Below are 20378 nucleotides of genomic sequence, written 5' to 3'. Positions count from 1 at the left end.
GATTACTGGATGTGCATATGGATTTTTAACAACTTCTTGGCTTCCCTGGGCCTTGGGATTGAGAGGTTGGAAACCTGCTTTCACTACAAACTGTCACACCTTTAAGAAGAAAATCCTAATGACATAATCATATTAGCTCTGGTCAGGAGGCCAGGTCTCCATAATTCCTAGTTTTGGAAACATTCTTTCTTTAGTATATTTCAATGATATAATTGGATCCTCAAAAATATTCTGTATATGGAACTATTATTGTGTCCAAGTAATACACATTCATTATAAACAAATGAAAAATGTAGATGAAAAAGAACAAGTTTTAAACCACCTATAATCCCATCATCCCAAAATAGTTTCCGCTAGCAATTTGCTGCTTATTTTAGAGGTTTTTTTTTTTTTTTAAAGATTTTATTTATTCATGACAGAGAGAGAAAGAGAGAGGGAGAAGCAGGCTCCATGTAGGGAGCCCGCCGGGGGACTCGATCCTGGGTCTCCAGGATTACACCCCAGGCCGAAGGCAGCGCTAAACCGCTGAGCCACCGGGGCTGCCCTATTTTAGACCTTTAAAATGCAAATCACATCTATAAATCTTTGTTGCACTAAAGGAGGGATCCTGCCCTAGGCTATTTTGTATCTTGCGCGCGCGCACGCACACACACACACACACACACCCATATAGAGCAAACACTGCCTCAGTCACTAAATATGCTTCAACCACCTCAGTTTTAAGGACTCTGCGAAGAATTCCCCTGAGCAGATGGACGATGATTTATGTAATCATGTCCCTATTTGCGGACTTTACATTGGGCGCAGAGAGAGCGCGCCGCAGAACTTGCCCACGAAGCAAGGACAACTGGACAAGATGGGAAGGTTGGGGGACAGCCGGGTCACCGAACAAGGTTTTAAGTACACAGGGACCGAGGAAAGGTCATCGAGGCTGCGGCCGGCAGGAAGCAAAAGCCAAAGGAGTCAGGTTGTGCCCCAGGACAAGGGGCGTGGAATAGGCCGACTCCGAAACCCACGGAGATGAAGCGAGACCCCGGCCCCCCACCCCCACCCCACCCCCGGCGGCGGCAGCGGCTGCGGCTGCGGCCCGTGCGGGCCCGAAAACTGGTGCATCGCCGCTCGTCACCAACAGAGGGCGCCGGGGCCACAGCAGTTCGCAGTGGGCGGGGCCCAGCTGCCGGCCAGATGTCGGCAGCTGGACCGCGGGAGACGCGAGCTACACCCCAGCCCCTGCAGGCCCGCAGGCAGGGGGAAAGCGAAGATGGGATGTAGGGGCGAGGGTGGTGGCGGACACTGTCGCAGGGGGGCCCCAGATTGCCCTCCCCTGTGGGGCAGAAGTGTGGGGGGGGAGCCTCCCGCCCAGAGGGGGCGCCGTTCTCTGATTCCCACTGACGTGCGGTACGGGCTGGCAGCCACCCTGGGGCTGGCTCAGCAAGACAGAGCCAGGTCCTCTGGGTGGGGCTCCGGGCCAGGGGAGACCCACGCGACTGTCTGCGGCGGGAAAGAGAGCCGGCCTTGAGGGCTTTGAGCTTCTTGAGGACGCAGCCCTCGAGTCCAGACGCCCCAACGCGCGCGCGCACACACACACACACCCTCCCCGCGCTCTTTCTGCCCTGAGTGCAGTGTGCATTCAAGAAGAGAGCAACTGGGGGATCCCTGGGTGGCTCAGCGGTTTAGCGCCTGCCTTTGGCCCGGGGCGCGATCCTGGAGACCCGGGATCGAGTCCCACGTCGGGCTCCCTGCATGGAGCCTGCTCCTCCCTCTGCCTGTGTCTCTGCCTCTCTCTCTCTCTCTCTCTCTCTCTCTCATAAATAAAAAATCTTTTAAAAAGAGAGAGAGAGAGCAACTGAGGCACAGCAGGACGGAGCACTGAGTAGACCCCTCCTCCCCGTACTGTCCGGCGCGGAGAAGTCGGGCTGGAGGGCGGCAGTCCCAAGTTCCAGTTAAGGATCCCGGGCTGGAGGGATCCCTGGGTGGCGCAGCGGTTTGGCGCCTGCCTTTGGCCCAGGGCGCGATCCTGGAGACCCGGGATCGAATCCCACGTCGGGCTCCCGGTGCATGGAGCCTGCTTCTCCCTCTGCCTGTGTCTCTGCCCCTCTCTCTCTCTCTCTCTCTGTGTGTGACTGTCATAAATAAATAAAAATTTAAAAAAAAAAAAAAAAGGATCCCGGGCTGGGGACAACCCCGAGGACCCCGCCCCCCGGGCCAGCCTGCGGTCCCCACCCGGCCGCTTCCCTGACTCCGGAGTAATCAGCTGCTGCGCGCGGCTGTAATTGACGGTGCAGGCCCGTCTGGCAGAGAGCCGGCGGCCGGCGCAGGGGCGGGCGGGGGGCTTAATTGCAGGCCTTCAGGTCGCAGTCTGGGCTGCAGCTCCGCTTGCGGGGAAAGGGACAGACACTACGCTAGAGCCTGGCCTCAGAGGAGGCTAAAAGACCTCCGAGTCGGTAGTTGGGGATCCCTACCCCGGAAACCGGGGATTTGAGGGGCTTGAACCCCAGCGAGGGTGCGGGGGTGGGGGAGGAGTGGGACGTCTCCAGGGAGCCAGGCGGAGGGCGCCAGATTCCAAACTCCCCACCCCAACCCCAAGGAGCCCTGGTTCATGTCGTCCGAGACTCCTCCCTGGTTCTGACCCTCCCTCCACCACCACCCCCCGCTCCCCTTTCTGCCGCCCCCGTCACCCCCCCTCTCGTATCCCCAGGGCGCTCCCACCCTGGGGAAGAATGTGCCCTCCTAGCGCACCCTTGCCATGGTAACGGCACACCCCCACCCCCGCGCACCGCAGCGGCCGGGCCTGGCCCGGAGGGCGGCGAGAAAAGGGGGAGTGGGCGCCTCCCAGCCCCGCGGACACACCTCGACTGCCCTGGTTGCCACAGTAACCGGGGGCGTTTCGAAGTGCGCAGCCGCAAAGTGGCACAGGGCTCTCCTCTCGGTCCTGCACCCCTCCGAGCCGCCCGCCGAGGACCCCGGCTCCTGGCAGAGGCCGCCGCCCACCCTCCAACACCCTGCGCGACTTCAAGGACAAAGTCCAGAGAGGGATCGCGGGGCTTTCCAGCTTCCACGCACCGCGAGCCGAGGGAGCACAGGCGGCCGGAGGACCCAGAGAGCCTGAAACCTGAAGAGGGATCCCCTGTCCGCGTCCGTCCCCCTCCCCCAGCGGAGCCTGAGGGGGGGCGCTGGCAGCAGGAAGCCGGGAAGGGCCCCGGAGGCGCGCAGGCCCCACAGTGGAGCGGTGATTACAGGGACCTGTCCCTCCCGCCCCCGGCTCCCACTCTCATTAAGTCATTTTTTCCCCTGTTGGAAAGTCCCCGTGCCTTGAGCACAGGGGTTGGGGCGACCGCAGGCAGCTGCCGGCAACCACATGAGAAGGGGGGGCTCAGAGGGGAGGAGGGGGCCCCGACTCCGGCCTGGACAAACTCCAACGTGGAAGGCCCCCTGCCGGGGGCTAGCTGGGGACGCACTAATTTGGGAGGAGCAGTGCCTGGATGCCGCTGACCTTGCTTCTCACTCACCAGGGTCCTCCTCCAGCTGCCAGGGCCCCTACCTTTGCCTCTGTCCTTTTTTCAGCCCTGGGACCTTGGGTGACTGTAAGCAGGATGCCTGGGTTCTGATCCCCACCCGGGTCTGGCTGCCTCTCCCTGACCCTTAATCCTAAGCCTGCCTGCAGATCTGTCCTCATTCTCTGTTAGTGCTCTCCCTCCCTCCCGTTGAGGCCATCCAGGCTCCAGTGGACCATACTATTGTTTCCTCCTGCAAGGACACCTCCAGGGGCCATCAAGGCGAAAGGTGTTGAGAACCAGGACTGTTCCTTGCCCCTCTGATCTATGGCTCACCATGTTTTTATTCCCAGATTGCAACCGTGGTCCTCCCCAAGCACTTTGACAAGTTCTTCCTCCCATCTACCTCCACCACCCCCTATTTCCAATCGGTGCAGATTCCCACCTCACCCTTCAGCCAGTATGCCTAAACCTGATGCCTCTCGGGCCCTATCTTCCTGACCTTCATCACTTCCACATGTCCCTTTAGGGCCCTTGCCAAATCCCACATTCCTCTTTTCAACTGAGGGATCTGGCTTTGATCTTCAGACTCCAGTCAGCCTCTGGCCCAGAGAGAGGATGTGGAGCGGGCAACACCTGGTTTGTCCCTTTCCCAACTTTCCCTCTCTTCCTTTATAGGTCAGGCCAGCATAGATTAGTTCGCCAGCTCTTGAGTGGAACATGGCCCTCCCCCCCCACGCGGTGTCCAGCCCCTGCCCCACCCCACCACCCACCCCTCCCTCTGGAGGCAGCATGCTCTGCAATATTCCTGCTCCTACCTCATTATCCCAACCCTGATCCTGTATCTCTCCTCTTCAGTCTCTCCTCCCCCAGCTCTGTCTTCCTTAAGCCTGGAAGGCACAAGAGGATGACACCAAAGCTAATGCTGTGGTGGACCCTGCTGGAGTGGGAGTGACCCCCCAGGCCTTCACTCCCTCTCCCATACACACACCTCTTCTCTCCTCCTCCCTGGGATGGGAGGGAGCAAGGGGGCAGGGAACCCAGCCCCCATAGCTCTCTCCTGGGTGAACAAGAGGAAAGGAATGAGGCAGGTGTGTCTGGCTGCTCCTGCTTACCCCTCCTCCCTGGGGGACTCTCACCCGCCTGCCTGTGGGCCTGTCTTTTGGGGGTTGGGGAGAGAAACCCTGTCCTCCACAGAAGCAGCAGAGCTGAGCACATGGAAGGCCCTGCTGTCCTAGGCATGTCCAGGAGCTGCTGGGATGCAGGCAGTGGAGAGAGGGAGGCTGAAAGCAAGCCTAGCGGGGGCAAAGCTCCCAACTGTTGAGCCTGCAGGGGTATATCATCATGAGAGCCTCCTTTCTTTCTCGCCCCTACCCAGAGGGCTAGGGAAATACAGGGATTTGTGTAGGCTGACAATTGGGAAAAGGAATAAGACTTCATCCATCAAGAAGGATGCCATTCTGGGTAAACTGAGGTAGGCAGCAGGATCCTGTGAGCAGCAGGAGGTCTGGATGAAGAAGGTGAAGTGTTCTTTCTCTGAGATCCTGACTCTACCTCCGTCTGTACCACCCTCCTGAGGGTCTATTCCAGAAAAACATCAGATCTGAGAGCCAAGGAGAATGCAACCCTGGACCCAGACTGCCAGCTCAGCAGTGTTTTTAGGGTATGGAGAAGGAGGCTTGCTGACTTGCCAAAGGGCACCCGAGCTGGGAATCTGGGGACATAAGAGGCCTAAGAAGGCTGTCTCTCCACCTCTGGCCTTACCTACATACCCCACCTCCCCTGCATGGACTCAGAGAGACCAAAATCCAGACAGTGAGTCTCCTGGCCCTCCCCCGCCACCCTCCTCCTGGCCGCACCTCCTAGCCCCACCTGCTCCCCGGGGCGCTGGGCTGGCTGGGTTGAGCTGGGTCTTGCCCAGGATTACTCCTCTCAGAGTGCCTGTCTCTGCCGAAGGGTGCTGCTGGGCACCGCCACTCGCCCTGGCTTGTGGCAGAGGGCTTAGGTACAAGGTGGACAGCTAGAGCTCTGGCATCAAGAGCTCCTGAGCCAGCTTCTTGTCAACATCTCGTGGCTTCTATCCAGAAAGCACCTTCTCTGGATTGGAAGATGGACTGGCCCCGTGCTGTCAGTTTGTCCCCTCTTCATTCAGTTCCCTGTATAGCAATCCATGTGGGAATCAGACCATGACACTCATCTGCTTAAGAGTCTCTGAAGTTTCTCATTCCTCTTAAAGCCCATAACCGCTTACATTGGCCCAGGGGGACATGTGATGTGACTCTTGCCTGCCTTCTGAGTGCCTCTCCTGCGAACCTGCCCTTTGAGTCTTTCACTCCAATCACACTGGCCTCTTTGCTGTTCCTCCAGAGGAGATCTTTCTCACCACGGAGCTTTTGCATTCACACGGTCTCTGCTGGTAAGTCCTTACCCTCAGTCTGTGCATGGCAGTCCCCATTGCCCCAGTTTCAACATAAGTAACACAACTCAGAGAGGTCTTCCCAGACCAACGGCTTTATCTAACAGGGCCACACTCCTACCTACGTGTCTATGAATAAATGAATGGATAAAAAAAGATGTAGGCTCTGTGTGTGTATATACACAAACATATACACATGCATGCAATGGAATATTATGCAGCTGCAACAAAGGATGACATCTTGCCATTTGCAACTACAGGATGACCCTTGAGGGTATTATGCTAAGTGAAATAAGACTGGGAAAGACAAGCACCATAGGAGTTCACTCATAGGTGGAATCTAAAAAACAAGACAAATGAATATACAAACAAAAAGCAGAATTGGAACTATAAATACAGAGTTCAGAACTGATGGTTGCCTGAGGGAAGGGGGTATGAGGATGGACATATTGGGTGAAGGGGGAGTGGGAGATCCAGGCTCCCAGTTATGGAACGAATTAGTCACAGGAATACAAGGCACAGCATTGGGAATGCAGTCAATGGTATTGTAACAGCATCCTGAGGTGACAGGTGGCAGCTATTATTTGTGGTGAGCACAGCATAATGCATAGACTTGTAGAATCACCATGTCACACACCTGAAACTAATGTAACATTGTGTGTCAACTCAAATAAAAAGTTCTTTTTAATGCAAACAAAAAAAATAAAGGGGCCCCACTCCCCACAAATCACTCTACATCCAGTACCACGCTTTATTTTCGTCATGGCACAGAGCATTGTCTGAGAACTTGTTTGTGTATTTATTTGTTTATTATCCATCTCCCCCAAGCAGAATGTAAACTCCAAGAGGGCAGGTGCTGTGTCTCTCTTATTCACATCTGTAATCCCCAGCACCCATCGTCCCTCGCAGGGTGCCAGGCCAGAAGGAGTGCAAAATAAATATTTGTTAAATGAATGAGGAGGGGCACAGGCCCTTGGGTGGGGCGCGTGACTGAGGCCTCTACAGAGCCACTTCAGCTCAATTATGTCCGTTTCTTCTGTTCTAATCATCCTCCCCCTGCCCATGGGCTTCCAGGCTTCCACGCACTCTCTCTCTCCGCAGGAAGCGGTGAAGGCAGGAAAGGAGACAGGCGCAGAGGCTGCCTGGCTGACACTCGTGTCCTTACCCGCCCTCCGCCCTCCGGTATGGGGCAATCCCCAGCCCAACTGAGCTGTCTGCGTCTGGGGCAAGGAGCGGGGAGGCCAATCTGTCCTGGAGCCCACAGAAGTGAGGGGCTGGGTCCAGGCACGACTGGACTGTCCCCTGATTGCGGATCTGACCCTCAGAGCCCGGAGGCTCCTGTGCGATCAGCTAGTCCAAACTCCTCTCCCAGGAGCCTAGGCGACGCTGCCGGGCCCAGAGGGCAAGGCCCCTCCGCTCACTTGCACACGCTGACCCACTCGGTGATGCGGCACTCCTCGCACACCACGAAGCAGCACCAGTGGAAGCGGCAGTGGCAGCGCTCGCTGCGCGTCTGGCGCAGGATGTTGTGGCCGCGGCCGCAGCACATGCTGCCGCAGCCGTCGGGGCCCGCGCTGCTCTTGTTGCACAGGCGGCCCACGGTGCCCGCCGAGTCCAGGCGCGGCTCGCGCTCGCAGAAGTCGGGCGACTTCTCGAAGTAGACCAGGTCGGCGGGGCTGGCGCGGCGCCGCGGGCCGGGGGCGCCGGGGGCCGGCGAGGGCGCCCCCGCGGGGCCGGGCTCCAGCTGGCCGCCGTTGCGGTTGTGCGGCCGGATGAGCGTGGCGCGGTGGAAGCGGCTGCGCAGCAGCGCCCCCACCGCGCGGAACTCCGGCGTCACCTGCCAGCACGTCTTGAGCTGGCAGCTGCCCGACGTGCCGTGGCACTTGCACTTCCGCCGCATGTTCTCCATCACCGCCTGCGGAGGGAGGCACGGCGAGGGGTGACGCCCGCGGCCAGCCCGCGGCCCTCCTCCCAGCGCGGACACCGGCCTTCGAGAATCTCTCCTCGGAGACTTCACAACCCGACTCCCACTGAGGCCCCAGCAGGTGGGGAGGGGCGGAGCGGGGTAGGGGTGGGGGCGCACAGGCCGGAGAGGAACCCCCTGCCCTCCTGCTGCTCTCCCATCCGCCCCCCCCCCCCCCCCCCGCCAGGCCGGCCCGGGGAATTCCCTCCTCCCCCACCCCTCTCCTTTCCCAGCAGCTGCAGGGGGCCCTTGGGGCTAGAGGCGCTTGCTTCCTGAGGGGGGATCCCAGATCCTCAGGGAAATTCCCTCTCCTTCCATCCCTCAGCTGGGGGCCAGGAGCAGGGGGGTGCTGGCCCCACTATATCCCATCCCCAAAGCCTCTGGCCTTGATCCAGGCAGGAGTGGGGGCTGCGGGGAGTCTGAGAAAACCCCTTTCCTCCTCTCCTCTGGGCCCTGCGGCCCCTTGCAGGGAGCCCAAGGAGGGAACAGAGCTGGGGAGCCTCCTCCTTCCCCCATTATACTGGCTGGGGCTTATTCTGCCCCATGCTGAATGCCACAGTTCCTCCTAGGGGGTACTGAGCACCAAGGGGAGCCCTAAGGCTCTCTACCTGAATAGGGAATGGGACCAGCCCCAGAGGGCCAGATCCCCAGCCCAGTGGAAGTGAGAAGGCCCCAAGCCCTCAAGGGAGGTAGTTACAGGAACACAACCTATCAACCCCCTGCACAGCCCTCAACCAGCTCTAGAATCTCCTCCCAAAGCACACCTTGACATTACCCTCACTAGAGACACCAGAAGCAGTTGGCCACATCTTCCTTTCCCCAACTCCACTCCAAAACACACCCTCAGACCAGGAGAGCAATGATCACTGGCCCCAGCCCTCTCACCTGGGCAGTTAGGGCCACAAGAAAGGGACTCTGTCCCCTGAGTCTTAAAGGGCTCCTTGGCTTGTGGGTGCAGCCCATGGTGTCAGCACCACGGAGGAACCAGCCCAAGGCCTCCCCTGGTAACAACTCCAGAACATTTGCTTCCCACAGGCAGCAGCCATTAATTAGCCAGTTTAACAAGGAGGAGGCGGCAGTGTTGGTATGGGCTGGGATAGTATGGAAGCTTGGGAAAAGAGCTGCGTGAACGGGGCAGGGCTGGGTGGAAGCTGGATGTGACCTGAGGGTGGAAATGCCTCAGTTTACTTCATCCCTAAGTCAAGAGGGGAAGAGCTGAATAGCTCCAAGTCTTTGTGGAAGGAGAAGACAAACTGCCTAGGCTGACAGGCCAGGAGAAAGGGGAGTGAGGAGGAGCAGGTGTCAGCCTGAGCAAGGCAGGCCTGAAGGCAGGCCAGGCAGGTCCCAGAGAAGGGATGGTGGGGGGGCTGAACAGCCAGGGAAGGAGGGTGCCGAGCTCCCACGATGAGGGATAGGGGGGCATCTTAGCGGAGGCGTGCACATAGTGCAGACAACACTCAGCCACCTGGTGATGAATCCTGCCTCTACCACTTCCAGACCAGTTGCACCGCCGTGGGCAAGCTTCTCTACCTCCCTGTACCTCGGTTTCCATATCTGAACACAAGGCTAATACTAGTACCCTCATAGCTAGTTGTAAGGATTAAATTAGAGGCTACTATGTACTGACACCCTCCAGACAGTGCCTAACACATAGGAAGCACTCAATAAATGCAAGCGATTATTTCTTCCCTTCTCTCTTTTCCTTCCTTCCTTCCTTCCTTCCTTCCTTCCTTCCTTCCTTCCTTCCTTCCTTCCTTTTCTTTAATGAATGACCTTTGATGTAGTATAAACATTCAAGGGTAGGGAGACAAAGGCAATGATGCAAACTATAACATAGGGTCAAGAACCTCCCCTTGAAGGAATCCCTCATTCTGCAAAAAAGGGCTGGGAGAGGAGGTAGAGGGTCACAGCACAGGATAGCACAGGATAACACAGAATCACGGAACATAGAGCTGGGCGGGGCACGGGGGGGGGTGCTGCTGGGCATATTGGGTGATCCAGTTCAACCTTCTTGTTTTATAGGGGAGGTGACAGTGACAGAACAGGACCAAGGCCCCTGAGGCCCAGACCACAGCCCGGTAGCCCCCTCCATTGCTCACTGCAAAATAATGGGAGGAGCAGGCCACTCAGTGGAGGGGAAGCTGACCTAGGACAAGGCTGGTTTCATTCCTGTGTCCCAGGCCTAGTCCAGGCACACAGTAGGTATCCAATGCGTGTTTGGCGACTGGATTAGGTGGGGGCAATAAGATAGTTGCTGAGCTAGGGGGAGTGGTGTGGTCCCCAGAAGAGAGGTAGGCCTGGGGTGGGGGTGGGCCCTAGGCAGAGGGATCTGGAGCAGGCCCAGGCGGGTGGGGCTCTCACCTGTCTCCCAACTCGGTTGTTGTGGAGTCTCATGCGTGCGTGGATGTCTCTGTGAGGCTCCCGGGAGTCCAGAAAGTCCTTAGAGAAGCGCTCCCCGAAGCCCACGTCGGGGCTACAGCCGCCCCACTCCCAGGAGTCCTGCAGGCCGGGGCTGGCAGGGGGCAGGGCCGGGTGTTCCGGGACCCCGTGGCTCAAGCCCTTACCACGCTGCAGTGCGTCCAGCTGCAGGCGGTGCAGCTTCCGACGGAAGGCCTCCTCGTCCCCGCGCCGGGAGGCATCACAGCCGCAGGCCTTCAGTTTGCCCAGGGCACAGGCATTGGACACGGCGTGCACGACCCCAGCTGCCGCGATGGCATAGGCGAAGGCGCTCTCGCGAAAACCTGAGGGTGCAGATCCAGGAAACAGGCTCTGGGGGGCCTCGATATCTCAACCCTCGGCCCTTCCTGCCCAACCTTCTTCCCATACCAAGGGGAAACCGAGGCTCAATTTTGGGGGAGGTCTCCCCCATGGCCCATGGGAGGTCTCCCCCATGGCCCTCTTTTCATTGGCACTTGATTCCCTGTTGCCTTAGCATCACCCTTAGCAAGCTCAGAATTTGTGTCTACCTCTCTCCTGTTGGACAGAGGTATCTGGTAAACACGCTTCTTAAGATCAGGGACTTAATCTATTACCTCTCAAGTGATATCTGCCGTTTAAAAATAAGCCTGCAGAAAGAAGGCAAAATTTAACCTAAAAAAAAAAAAATCACTGGCAATGGACTTCCAGGCCCAGAAGATGTTCATGGGCATAAGGCTAAGTCAGAGGAGATGGTGTCCTCCTACAGCTCCCAGCCCCAAGATTGCCTGCCTGGTGCCATCCCCTTCGGCCCACTACAGAACCCTCTCTGATGGCCAAGTTCAAGAGGCAGAGAAAAGAGCCAGCAGAGGTTTCCCTTTTCCTGTCCACAGGCATCCCAGAAACTGCTCAGAAAAGGGTACCGCCCAGCCACCCCGCCTGCAGTGGGTCTAGGTCATCTGAAGAGGTTGTTTGAGGAATGCTGGAAGTCAGCCCAGTGCCCTGCAGTAGTGTTGAAAGTTGAGAGGGAAGGGTGAGCTAAGGCAGACACCTTCCTTGGGATGCTACAGGGCATAAAGACCCCGGTGAGCTGTTCACAGGGGCCCAGGACTGGTCTACACTACGTTTCTCCTTGGTGTTCCCAGCCTGAGCCATCCTCTGGGAAGGTCCTGATAGGTCTGGGCCTCCCTGGCAGAGGGGGAGGCCTGCTTGCAGAGGAGGGTCTGCCTCTTGGACCCACAAGTGGCTTCTTCCTCTGAGAAGGGACCAGCTAGTAGCATTTTCTGGTATAAGTCTCTGACCAGCCTCTGAAACCGGAAGCGTGTGGCCAGTGGGAGAAGCAGCCAGGAACAATCATAGCCTCTACATGAAGAGGAGAACTCACCTGTGTGGTAGGTACCTGTTGGGGAAGTTCAGACCCTGGCTGGAGACTTAATAGCTTGTAGGAGGCCAGAGATTCAAAGGAAAAACCCCTGGCTCCTTCCACCCTAGCATCAAAGACTGGGAGGACATGCTCTGGGAGTTCCCACAGACCTCAGAGAGCCAACCAGGACTGGACAGAGACCCTAGCCCAATCCTGCTCCTCCCCACCCCCGTGCTCACCCTATCACAGGGTCCTGTCTTCTTGTCCTTGCCTAACCCCACCCCCGCCCAAAGACAAGACATGTAGTAGTTAAAAAATATGAACTCTGAAGCCAAACTGTCTGTGTTCAAATCTTAGCTCTTCCACTTACTGACTCTTAATAGCTACCTGACCTTGACCAAGTGACTTGACCTCTGTGCCTCTGTCTTCTCCTTTATGAGATTGCTATTATCTGCTGCATTATTGTCCCAAGAATTAAATTAGTAAACTTAAAGTACTCAGAAGAGTACCTTACTCACAGAAAGTACTGCACAAACATTAGCTATTTTGATAAGTTCTTCCTCTGTCTCACTCCACTCACTACAGCTGCAGTGTCAGGCCATGGGTTATTGTCTCCCCCAATCAGGGACAGAGCCCAGCAGCTCATGACCCACTTTAGAATAAATCACACGAGCCACAGAAACCCACGAAGCAGGCCGTCCTTGTCTATCTTCTCTCTCCAGCTTGTGGCATCTCAGGACCTTTTCTGTAAGGAGCCCAGCTAAGAGCAGACAAAAAGGATGAGGATTGGGCTGGAGCCTTTTAAGGGCATGTCGGGAATTGGTGGGAGCTGCAGAGGAGTAGACACTGACATGGGAGGTGGGGCCCAGGGGAAAGGAGGGCAGACCCAAGTCCCTGGGGAGTGCACCCTGTGTTCATCCCCTGCCTTTTAGCTCTGGAACTCTGAGCACTCCCCCTATTGCTGGGGGTGGGGGGGAGGGGGTCACCAGCCCACTGCTAGGACAAATAGCAATACTCAGACTTCCAGAAGCATCCCAGACCTCAGAAATCATCCCCCACCCCCCATATACATACACACAGTACAAAAGGGAGATGCCCAAGGTCACAGGGGTTATGTAGCAAACCCAACCCCAGTTCTCTCAGCTCCCAGGCCTGGCAACTTCCTGTTAAAAGACATTCAGCTCTAGGGAAGATATGCTCCTGAATAAGAACCCCAGGTAGCCCAGCTCCCAGTTCCTATGACCCTATCTACACATGGCATCCAGAAAGAGCAAGAGGCTGGTCCAGGGGGATGTGCTAGGCCAACCACCATCTTCCAGGTTCTGTTATATTCAGAGGCAGGCCCAGAGGAATCTGGAAAAATGTAGTTCACAGTCTACAGAGACTACCTGTCCTAGGCAGCTAAAGACACCATGCCATGGCCTCTGGCAGTCGTCACAGCCACGTGTAGGGGCGACTGGCCAGGGCTTGTGTGACTACCCTCTGCTCCAAGCATCCGGGATTCAGAGAAGTCCAGCCTACTGGGTCTGCCCCCAGCTCCCACTCAGGGCCCCAGTTTCGGTCCTGGCCCCGACTGTCTGGGGCAGACGCAGGCACTGTGCCATCTGGCCAGCTGGAGGGGGAGAGGGGTGGGGCCATGGCCAGCTGGGCTGCCTGGAGCATGGAGGGAGGGGGGGCTTGTTAAGACGCACAATTAGCCGTCCTGCCTTTGATCTGGGACAGGGACTGCCAGCATCTAAGTGGAGTCAGCTGCTGCTCCAGGCCGCAGCCAACGGCCAGGATGGGGCTGGGGGAGGAGGTTTGGAGGGCAGGGGAGCTTGGAGGAGAGAGGATTCAGGAGCCAGAGGGGAACAAGGAGGGGTCAGGGAAGCTTGAGCCCCGCCTATTTGAATCAAAGAGGGAGGGAAGGGGAGAGATCTGTTCTCCATCCCCTCCATGCAAATAATCTGCGCATGCTTATGTGCCTGGGCTGAGAGAGAGAGAGTTGTGTGCATGTGGGAACGCTTAGGGGTGACACTGGAAGTGGCTACACGTTTGCACAAACAAAGGTAGGTGTGTAGGTGTGTGTGTGTGTGTGTGTGCTTTTGTGTATACATGTCAGTTTCATTTCTTGGGCCACTCCTCCATTGTACACTCACTCTGGACATACGTGGGAGCTCATGGTGGCCTGGGAGCCTAGGAGGCAGCAGGGCAGGGGTTGAGTGCAATCTCTAAAGTCAGCAGGCCTACATTTGAGTCCTGTCTCTACAGCTCCCTTTTAAGTCCCTGTGTGATTAATGGCAAGTTACCCAACCTCTCTCAGCTTCATCTGTAAAATGAGGATATTAATAGGGCCCATTGCATAGGGGTTGTTTGAGAATCTTAAAGTATAGATAAAGTGCTTTAGAACAGTGTCAGACAAACAGCAAGTACTTAATATGTATTAGCTAATTTATTGAGGGCTACTAGAATAATGGAACTTTAGGTGATCCTGGGACATGACTCCCTGAGCCTCTGTCTCCCTGAGTGCCACCACTCACCCCAAGCCTGGAGACTGAGGCCTAAAACCAAGACTCCTCAAGAATGAATGTAAAAGGGAGGTGGGAGAAGAAAGAGCCAGGGCCTTGGAAAACAGAGGCTGGATTCTCAAACTGTGGGCTTCCATTGGGCTGAGAGCCTGGCCTGCTGCAGGGCCTCATGCCCCCTCTTTCCATCCATTCCAGATGGGTCTGGGCCTTAGGAGAGGGCATTACTAACGCGTGTGGGCGCTCCTAGGACCTGCTGCTTGAATCTACTGCACTTGCCTCCACCAGCCTCTCCTTGGCTCCTCCATCCCCTTCTACTCCATTGCCCCTGTATCAGGAATGAGAGATGGATGGGCTCTAGTCCTCACAATGAGGGACTCCCCTCTTGATCTGCTGCCTAGCACCTCACCCACACAGATACCAACTGTCTGTGTCCTCAGAACAAAACCCTGGGGATATCATTGCCCTACCCACCCAGGTTCCAGCACCCTGTCATGCCCTCTCCTGGGCTGGGTAAAGCCCTAGTATATGCCCTGCCACTCCAGGTGCTCATGCACCCTTCCCTTCTACACTGGAACCCCATCCCTTCACCCAGTCCATTTCAGGGGAGATGCCAGGACAAGTGGATGGCAGTAACAGCATTAAGATGGAAGGCCCCAGGGACCACCTCCTCCCAGCCATCTCTGAATTTTAAACATGTCAGAATGCACCTTTAAGAGAACCCCAGTCACAGTCTGCGTTGGAAGAGGGGTCAGTGCCCTATATTCCACTTGGGGGAAACCACCTGACCCCACATGGAACAAATCACAACTTGAAAAGAGGGGAGACTGAAGGAAGGACCCAGTCCAGGGTCTGGCTGCAACCAAGAGTGGCCCCCTAGAATTCAAATGTAGCTAGTCCTTGAGGTGATGGGCTGGGAAATAACCCCCCGGGGAGGGTGAAGGGTGAACCCAGACATGGAGTGAGGGAAGGTCTGTCACGATGTCCGGGGGAGGAAGAAAGTGGCAATTTCTTCCAGAAGCCCAGAGTCCAGTCCGAGGACGGAGAGGTGGAAAATGGGCTGTCGCAATGTGGGAGCAGAAGCCACATCGGTAGGACAGTGTTCCAAGGCTAAAGGAAGGAGCCAGCACCCCCTCCCCACACACCCCCTGCTGCCAGAGCCCAGGAGCCGCTGCCCCGCCCCTGCCCCGCGCTGGGCACCGCCCCGCCCCGGCTAGCCCCAGCAAGTCTCCCCCCTCCACCCCTAACCTCCCCCCCACCAGTCCCCCCAGCTCACCTCCCGCTTATTAAACTGCAGGTGAACCCGGGAGCGCCTGGCGCCGCGCCAACCCCCAACCCCGCGCGCTTCCACCGCTCTCGGAACTCACCCCTGAGCTTCCACGACCCCACGCTCTCCACCGGGCCACACGGGCCTCACGCGGGCAAAGAAATCGGGACGCGTGGGTTCACTCTATCTAGAGGGGACAGGAGGCCCAGAGGGGAAGAGGGGACACCGTGGCCAGGAAGAGGGCTCAAGAGCTTGCCTTGCCTTGCCTCACCCTGAGCGGGGTGGGCGAGAACCCCAGCACCTGTCCGACCCCCCCCCCGCCCCGCGAGCAGAACCCAAAGGAAGGGCTCCGGGGGACCCTCCCCGCGGGGGGCGCGAGCGTGGGAGGAAACACCCGGGGCGTCGGGGAGCGCGCAGGTCACTTAGAGACCTGGAGGGCGAGCTCCGGGCCGGCGGGGGCAGCGCAGGAGAGAGACACGGGCCGGTCCCGTGGCGTGGGCGAGCGCGGGCGGCGGGGCCCGGCCGGGCGGGGCAGGGCGGGGCGCCGGGCCGGGGTCTGCGGGGTCGGCAGGGCTCGGTGCTGCGGGCGGGTGGGGCGGGCGCGCGCGGGGCGGGCGCGGGGGCAGGGGCGGAGGCGGGGGCGGGGGCGGGGGCACCCCTTGGAGAGCCGCGCGGCTCGGCCGGGAGCTGTCTGCCGCGGCCCGCGGGGATTAGTTCGCGGCTGCATGCCGCCACACGCGTCGGGCTGGGCTCGGCCGGGTAGAAACAGCGCCCCGGGCGCGCGGGGGAGCGAGGGGGGAGGGTGCGCGGGGGCGGGGCGGGCGGCCTGGGGCTGGGCTGGGGGAGGCTGCGGTGGCCCCTGACTTGGGAGCCCCCGGGGATGCGAGGAGGGGTCCCGGTGGAAAGGGAAAGTCCTCATTTTGCCGAGTTCTTTTTGAAATTAGGGTCCCTTATAGTGACTCTCCCAGAAGCCTCTGGGCCCCAAGGCCACAGGGTATAGGGGTAACCCTCCTCCACTGTCAACCAAGAACCGAGAACCGGACAAGTCCCAAGGAGCCAGATCCCCACACTGTCCCACTCAGGCAGCTAAGAGGAAAGATGAATAACTCCCATCTTCCCCCAAAGACCTGAGTCAAGGCCTAAGATACCAGGGCAGGAGGTGGGTGTGAACAGAAACGGGTGACAAAACCTCCTGCCATCTCCAGCCCAAGCTACTCTGGGGGTTGTCAGGGTGGGCCCTGGGTCACCCAGAAGTCGCAGAGGGAGGACAGGGAGTGGGCTGCGGCTTCTCTGGGCTGCCAGGGGAAGAGGGATTGGCAGAGCTGTCAGGCCTGCTGGGCAGGAGGCATGCACACACCCAGTGCCTCTGATTCAGAGAAGGTTTTCGGGGGCGGCAGGAATGACACAGAGGCTGGTGGTGTACCCTGCCCGGAAGAGCTTCTGCAGAAGTACAGACATTTTACCTGCCCAGGCTTCCCTCACCTATACAGTTTGGCAAAAGTCCTTCATGCTGACTCTGGACACCTTATCACAGGCTCTCCATCCTAAATGCTGTGTACTAGGTAGAGTGTAAATCGACGAAGGTGACAGATGTGGCTATTTCCCTGGCCTGAGACATACAGTGTCAATGACAGGGCAGGGTAACCCAGGAATTGACTCTCAGGTGTGGAACCTACTACCCTCAGCCCATGCAGCCCAGGTGGGAGACACATCTGCCCCATTTGTCTGACCCCATGGACTGTCCAAGACCAGAAAAGAGTAGCGCGGCTGGTAGATGGGCACCTGAGGAGGTTGCCAGCTTGAGGGAGTGGGTTGGGAATGGCTGGCTTTGGGGGTGGAGGTGTGCTGGAGGGGTGGGCAGAAGGGTAAGGCAGGGGGCAGCTACCTCTGCTGAAGATGGGACTCTCGTAGGGGATCTTGTTGCGAGTCTCCAGACTGGAGCAGTTCCAGCGCTGGTCCCGGAACTGGTGCTGGCACTCATGGATGGCGATCTGGATGCCCTGGATGGCTGAGGCAGCCACGTCTGGGTGGCGCACACACACTTCCATCTGCCTCCTGCTCAGGCCCGGCAACGTTAGGCACACCGTGTTGGCATTGAGCACAGGCTCCGGGGGGAGGCGGAGGCCCAGAATGTCGTTGGGTGCAGACCTGAAGGCAGTGGGGGAGTAGGTGTGGGGGAGTGTTTTAGGGGAGCTAGGAGGGCCCCCATTTAGCAACTTACACTCTGTCCCAAAGGCCATAATCCATCTGTTCCAATCTTTGCTTCTAAAGGTTGGGCCTATAGGTATATTCCTAAAGCATTCTCCTGTCCTTGCTCCCCTCATCATCATTTCCTAGAACACCACGGGCCCAGCTGCACACCCACCCAGGTTGACGTGTAAATGCACACACATCTGAAATGCCTGCACACATAGTATTTCATAAGTACATCCTGAGGCATAGATGCTCACCTACGTTCCCCAGGAGACCACTCCCAAAGCCTGTTTCAGATAGTCACATTCACACAGACACACTTCTGCACACATTGAGGTGGCCCAGGAACACTTACACAACATGCACACTTCGGACATAGTTTATACACACATACACAAAGACATACACAAAGACACTCGCGAGCATGCACATGTGCTCATCCTAATGTACATCAACCCATAAGCTCTCAGTCACACACATGTGCACACACAGACTGCTGTTTACAACATAACTTGCAGGGTTCACACACACACACACACACACACACACACACACACACACACACGGAGAACCCTTCCAGCTGCAGTGTCTCAGTGACCCCACCTGAACTACTCCCTTCCAGTCTCCAACCCATGGCCCCTCCTGGGAGTGATCTCCAAGGTGGAGCAAGGCGGTGGAGCTTTCTCCTGGGGGTGCGGGTGCATTCCCTCAGCTGGTGTGGCCTCCAGGCTGGCACTTGTCCCCCCCCACACACACACACACTTCCTCTTTTAGTAGCCTTCACTTTTCTGGGCACTGACTGCCTCCTCTCCCTGGACTGCCCAGATTGTCACATCCTATGAGGGCAGTGTCTTTCATTGGGTACCAGCACTTTCCTGCGACACTGTCCCTCCCTCCTTCCAGGGTCCCCTGCCCCAGCAGGAGCGCCAGAGGCCCCCCGCGGCTGGGGGTCCCAGCTCTCCAGGAGGGCGGGGCGTGAGGTGAGGGCTCACCTGGGCACGGCGGCAGCCAGCAGCAGTAGGAAGAACAGGAGCGCGCAGAGCGCGGGCCGCGGCTGGGGCCGAGGTCGGAGCCGCAGCCGGGGGCAAGGGTGGGTGCTGCCCATGGCGCGCGGGCCGTCACGGGCCAGGAGTGGGGGGCTCACAGCCCGGCGGGACCGGTGAGCCAGGGGCGACGGCGCATGTTCCGCGGGGGTCGGGGCGGCTGCGACACACAGCTCCGACTCGGGTCACGGCTCCGGGAGCAGACGGCGCCCGCCTCCCCGCTCCATGGGGCAGCGCCCCCGGGCACCGCCCTCGGGGTGGGGGGGCGGGCGGGCGCACCGGGCACCTCCTGGCACAGGGGTCCAGGGAATTTCCCGAGGCCCCCCTGCGACAACTCCCGGTGCCTCTCGAGGGTAGGGGGGGGCCCGGAGGTGCTGCGGGCTGGGGACGAGAGGCTGGGGTGCCGGGGAGCCCCCCAGAGCAGCGCCGCGAGCTTGCGCTTCCGAGAGCGTGCGAGGCGGGCGGGGGTTGGGGGGGTGGGGGGGGCGGCGCTGTCTGTGCCCGGCCCCACCGCCCAGAGAGTGAGTGACTGTCCCGGCTCGGGAGCTGCCGCCTCCCCTTCCCCCCCCTCCCCCCCCCCCCCGTGTCTCAGGGCTCTACCCTAGGTGACGTCACGACAGGGGGGGTGGAGGCTTGCACGGGTCCCGAGGCCACTGCGTCCGCTCCGGACTCCGGGAGGGAGCGGCGGTGCGGAGGGCGGGGGAGGGAGAGGTGTCGGGGGTCCGTGTGCGCGTGCACGTGGAGGTGCCAGTGCCAGGGCGCTGGTTTGTGTAACACGCTGTGGGTTACGGCAGAGTGTGTGTGTCTGGCCGAGACACAGCTGCCGGAGCGGTCCTCCCCAATATACACACCTGCAGGGGCTGGAGGGGAGGGGCTGGCCCCCCTGCTTGCCTCTCCCACCTCAGGAGGGACTTCCCAGGCTTGGCTGGTGCGGCAGGTGTGGGGGTCCTGTAAGGGGGTTTGGCAGCCTCTGGATTTTGCTCTTCTTACCTATGTGACCTTAAACAGGTGTTTGGTGCTCCCTGAGCCACCCTCTGCCCCTTTGTGAAATGAGGTCATACTGAAGCCCACCTCATCTACAGTGAGCCTGTGAAGGAAAATGTGCTGAGACTCTGTAAACGCTTGTTTGGGAGCAGAGCTCCCTGGGGTGACACACCCTAGGAGAGGAATTAGTGAGCCTTTTCATCCCAAAAGTGTGCTTTGGGGGGTCATCTTTTGTCCCCTTTTATTTCACAAGAAAATAATGAGGCTCAGAGAGGGCCATGACTTACTCAAGGTTACACAGCAAATTAGTTGAAGAGCTGGAACCGAGGCCGTTCTCTTGACCCTGAGCACAGCAGCAAGGGCCCCAACCCTGAGCGTTGCTTGCCTGGGTCTTTCTGCAGAGGCTCCAGATCTTGTCCTGGCCCTGCTACCTGTACTTGGTTCTCTGGGAGCCACCCAAAACCAGTCTCCTGACTCAGACCCCCTCCTCTCTGGGGTTCCTTCACGTCCTCCCGCTCCAGCTGAACATTGAACTCATCTCAATACGCGGTGAGTATACTAGACCCAGGCAAGGGCCTGAGAAACCAGATGGTTGGGGACAGAGGCTCTGGCTTCTGTTTCTGATTCTAACTTGGGTCCTTAGCATCCTCCTCTGTAAAATGGGCACAAGTCTTCCACTCTACATACACACACCTCCCTCCCAACCTCATTGTCCTCTGCTGGTTTAAGGACAAAC

At 58.5% G+C, this 20378-nt stretch overlaps 1 protein-coding gene across 1 annotated transcript; it reads right to left on the bottom strand.

The window, feature by feature from the left end:
- Positions 1 to 6696: 6696 nt before the first annotated feature.
- On the bottom strand, positions 6697 to 18865 carry WNT10A (Wnt family member 10A). The gene is made up of 4 exons (XM_025441889.3): positions 18608 to 18865; positions 17308 to 17570; positions 10235 to 10614; positions 6697 to 7825 (listed from the first exon to the last, which is right to left on the bottom strand). The coding sequence occupies exons 1-4, from the start codon at positions 18718 to 18720 to the stop codon at positions 7328 to 7330; spliced, it is 1254 nt and encodes a 417-aa protein (XP_025297674.1). The 5' UTR covers positions 18721 to 18865; the 3' UTR covers positions 6697 to 7327.
- Between the last annotated feature and the right edge of the window lie 1513 nt (positions 18866 to 20378).

The sequence above is a fragment of the Canis lupus genome, chromosome 37 (assembly GCF_003254725.2).
Source record: "Canis lupus dingo isolate Sandy chromosome 37, ASM325472v2, whole genome shotgun sequence".
Classification (NCBI taxonomy): domain Eukaryota; kingdom Metazoa; phylum Chordata; class Mammalia; order Carnivora; family Canidae; genus Canis; species Canis lupus.
Note: the sequence above shows the minus strand (reverse complement) of the source record. Positions and strands in the feature narration are given on the sequence as shown.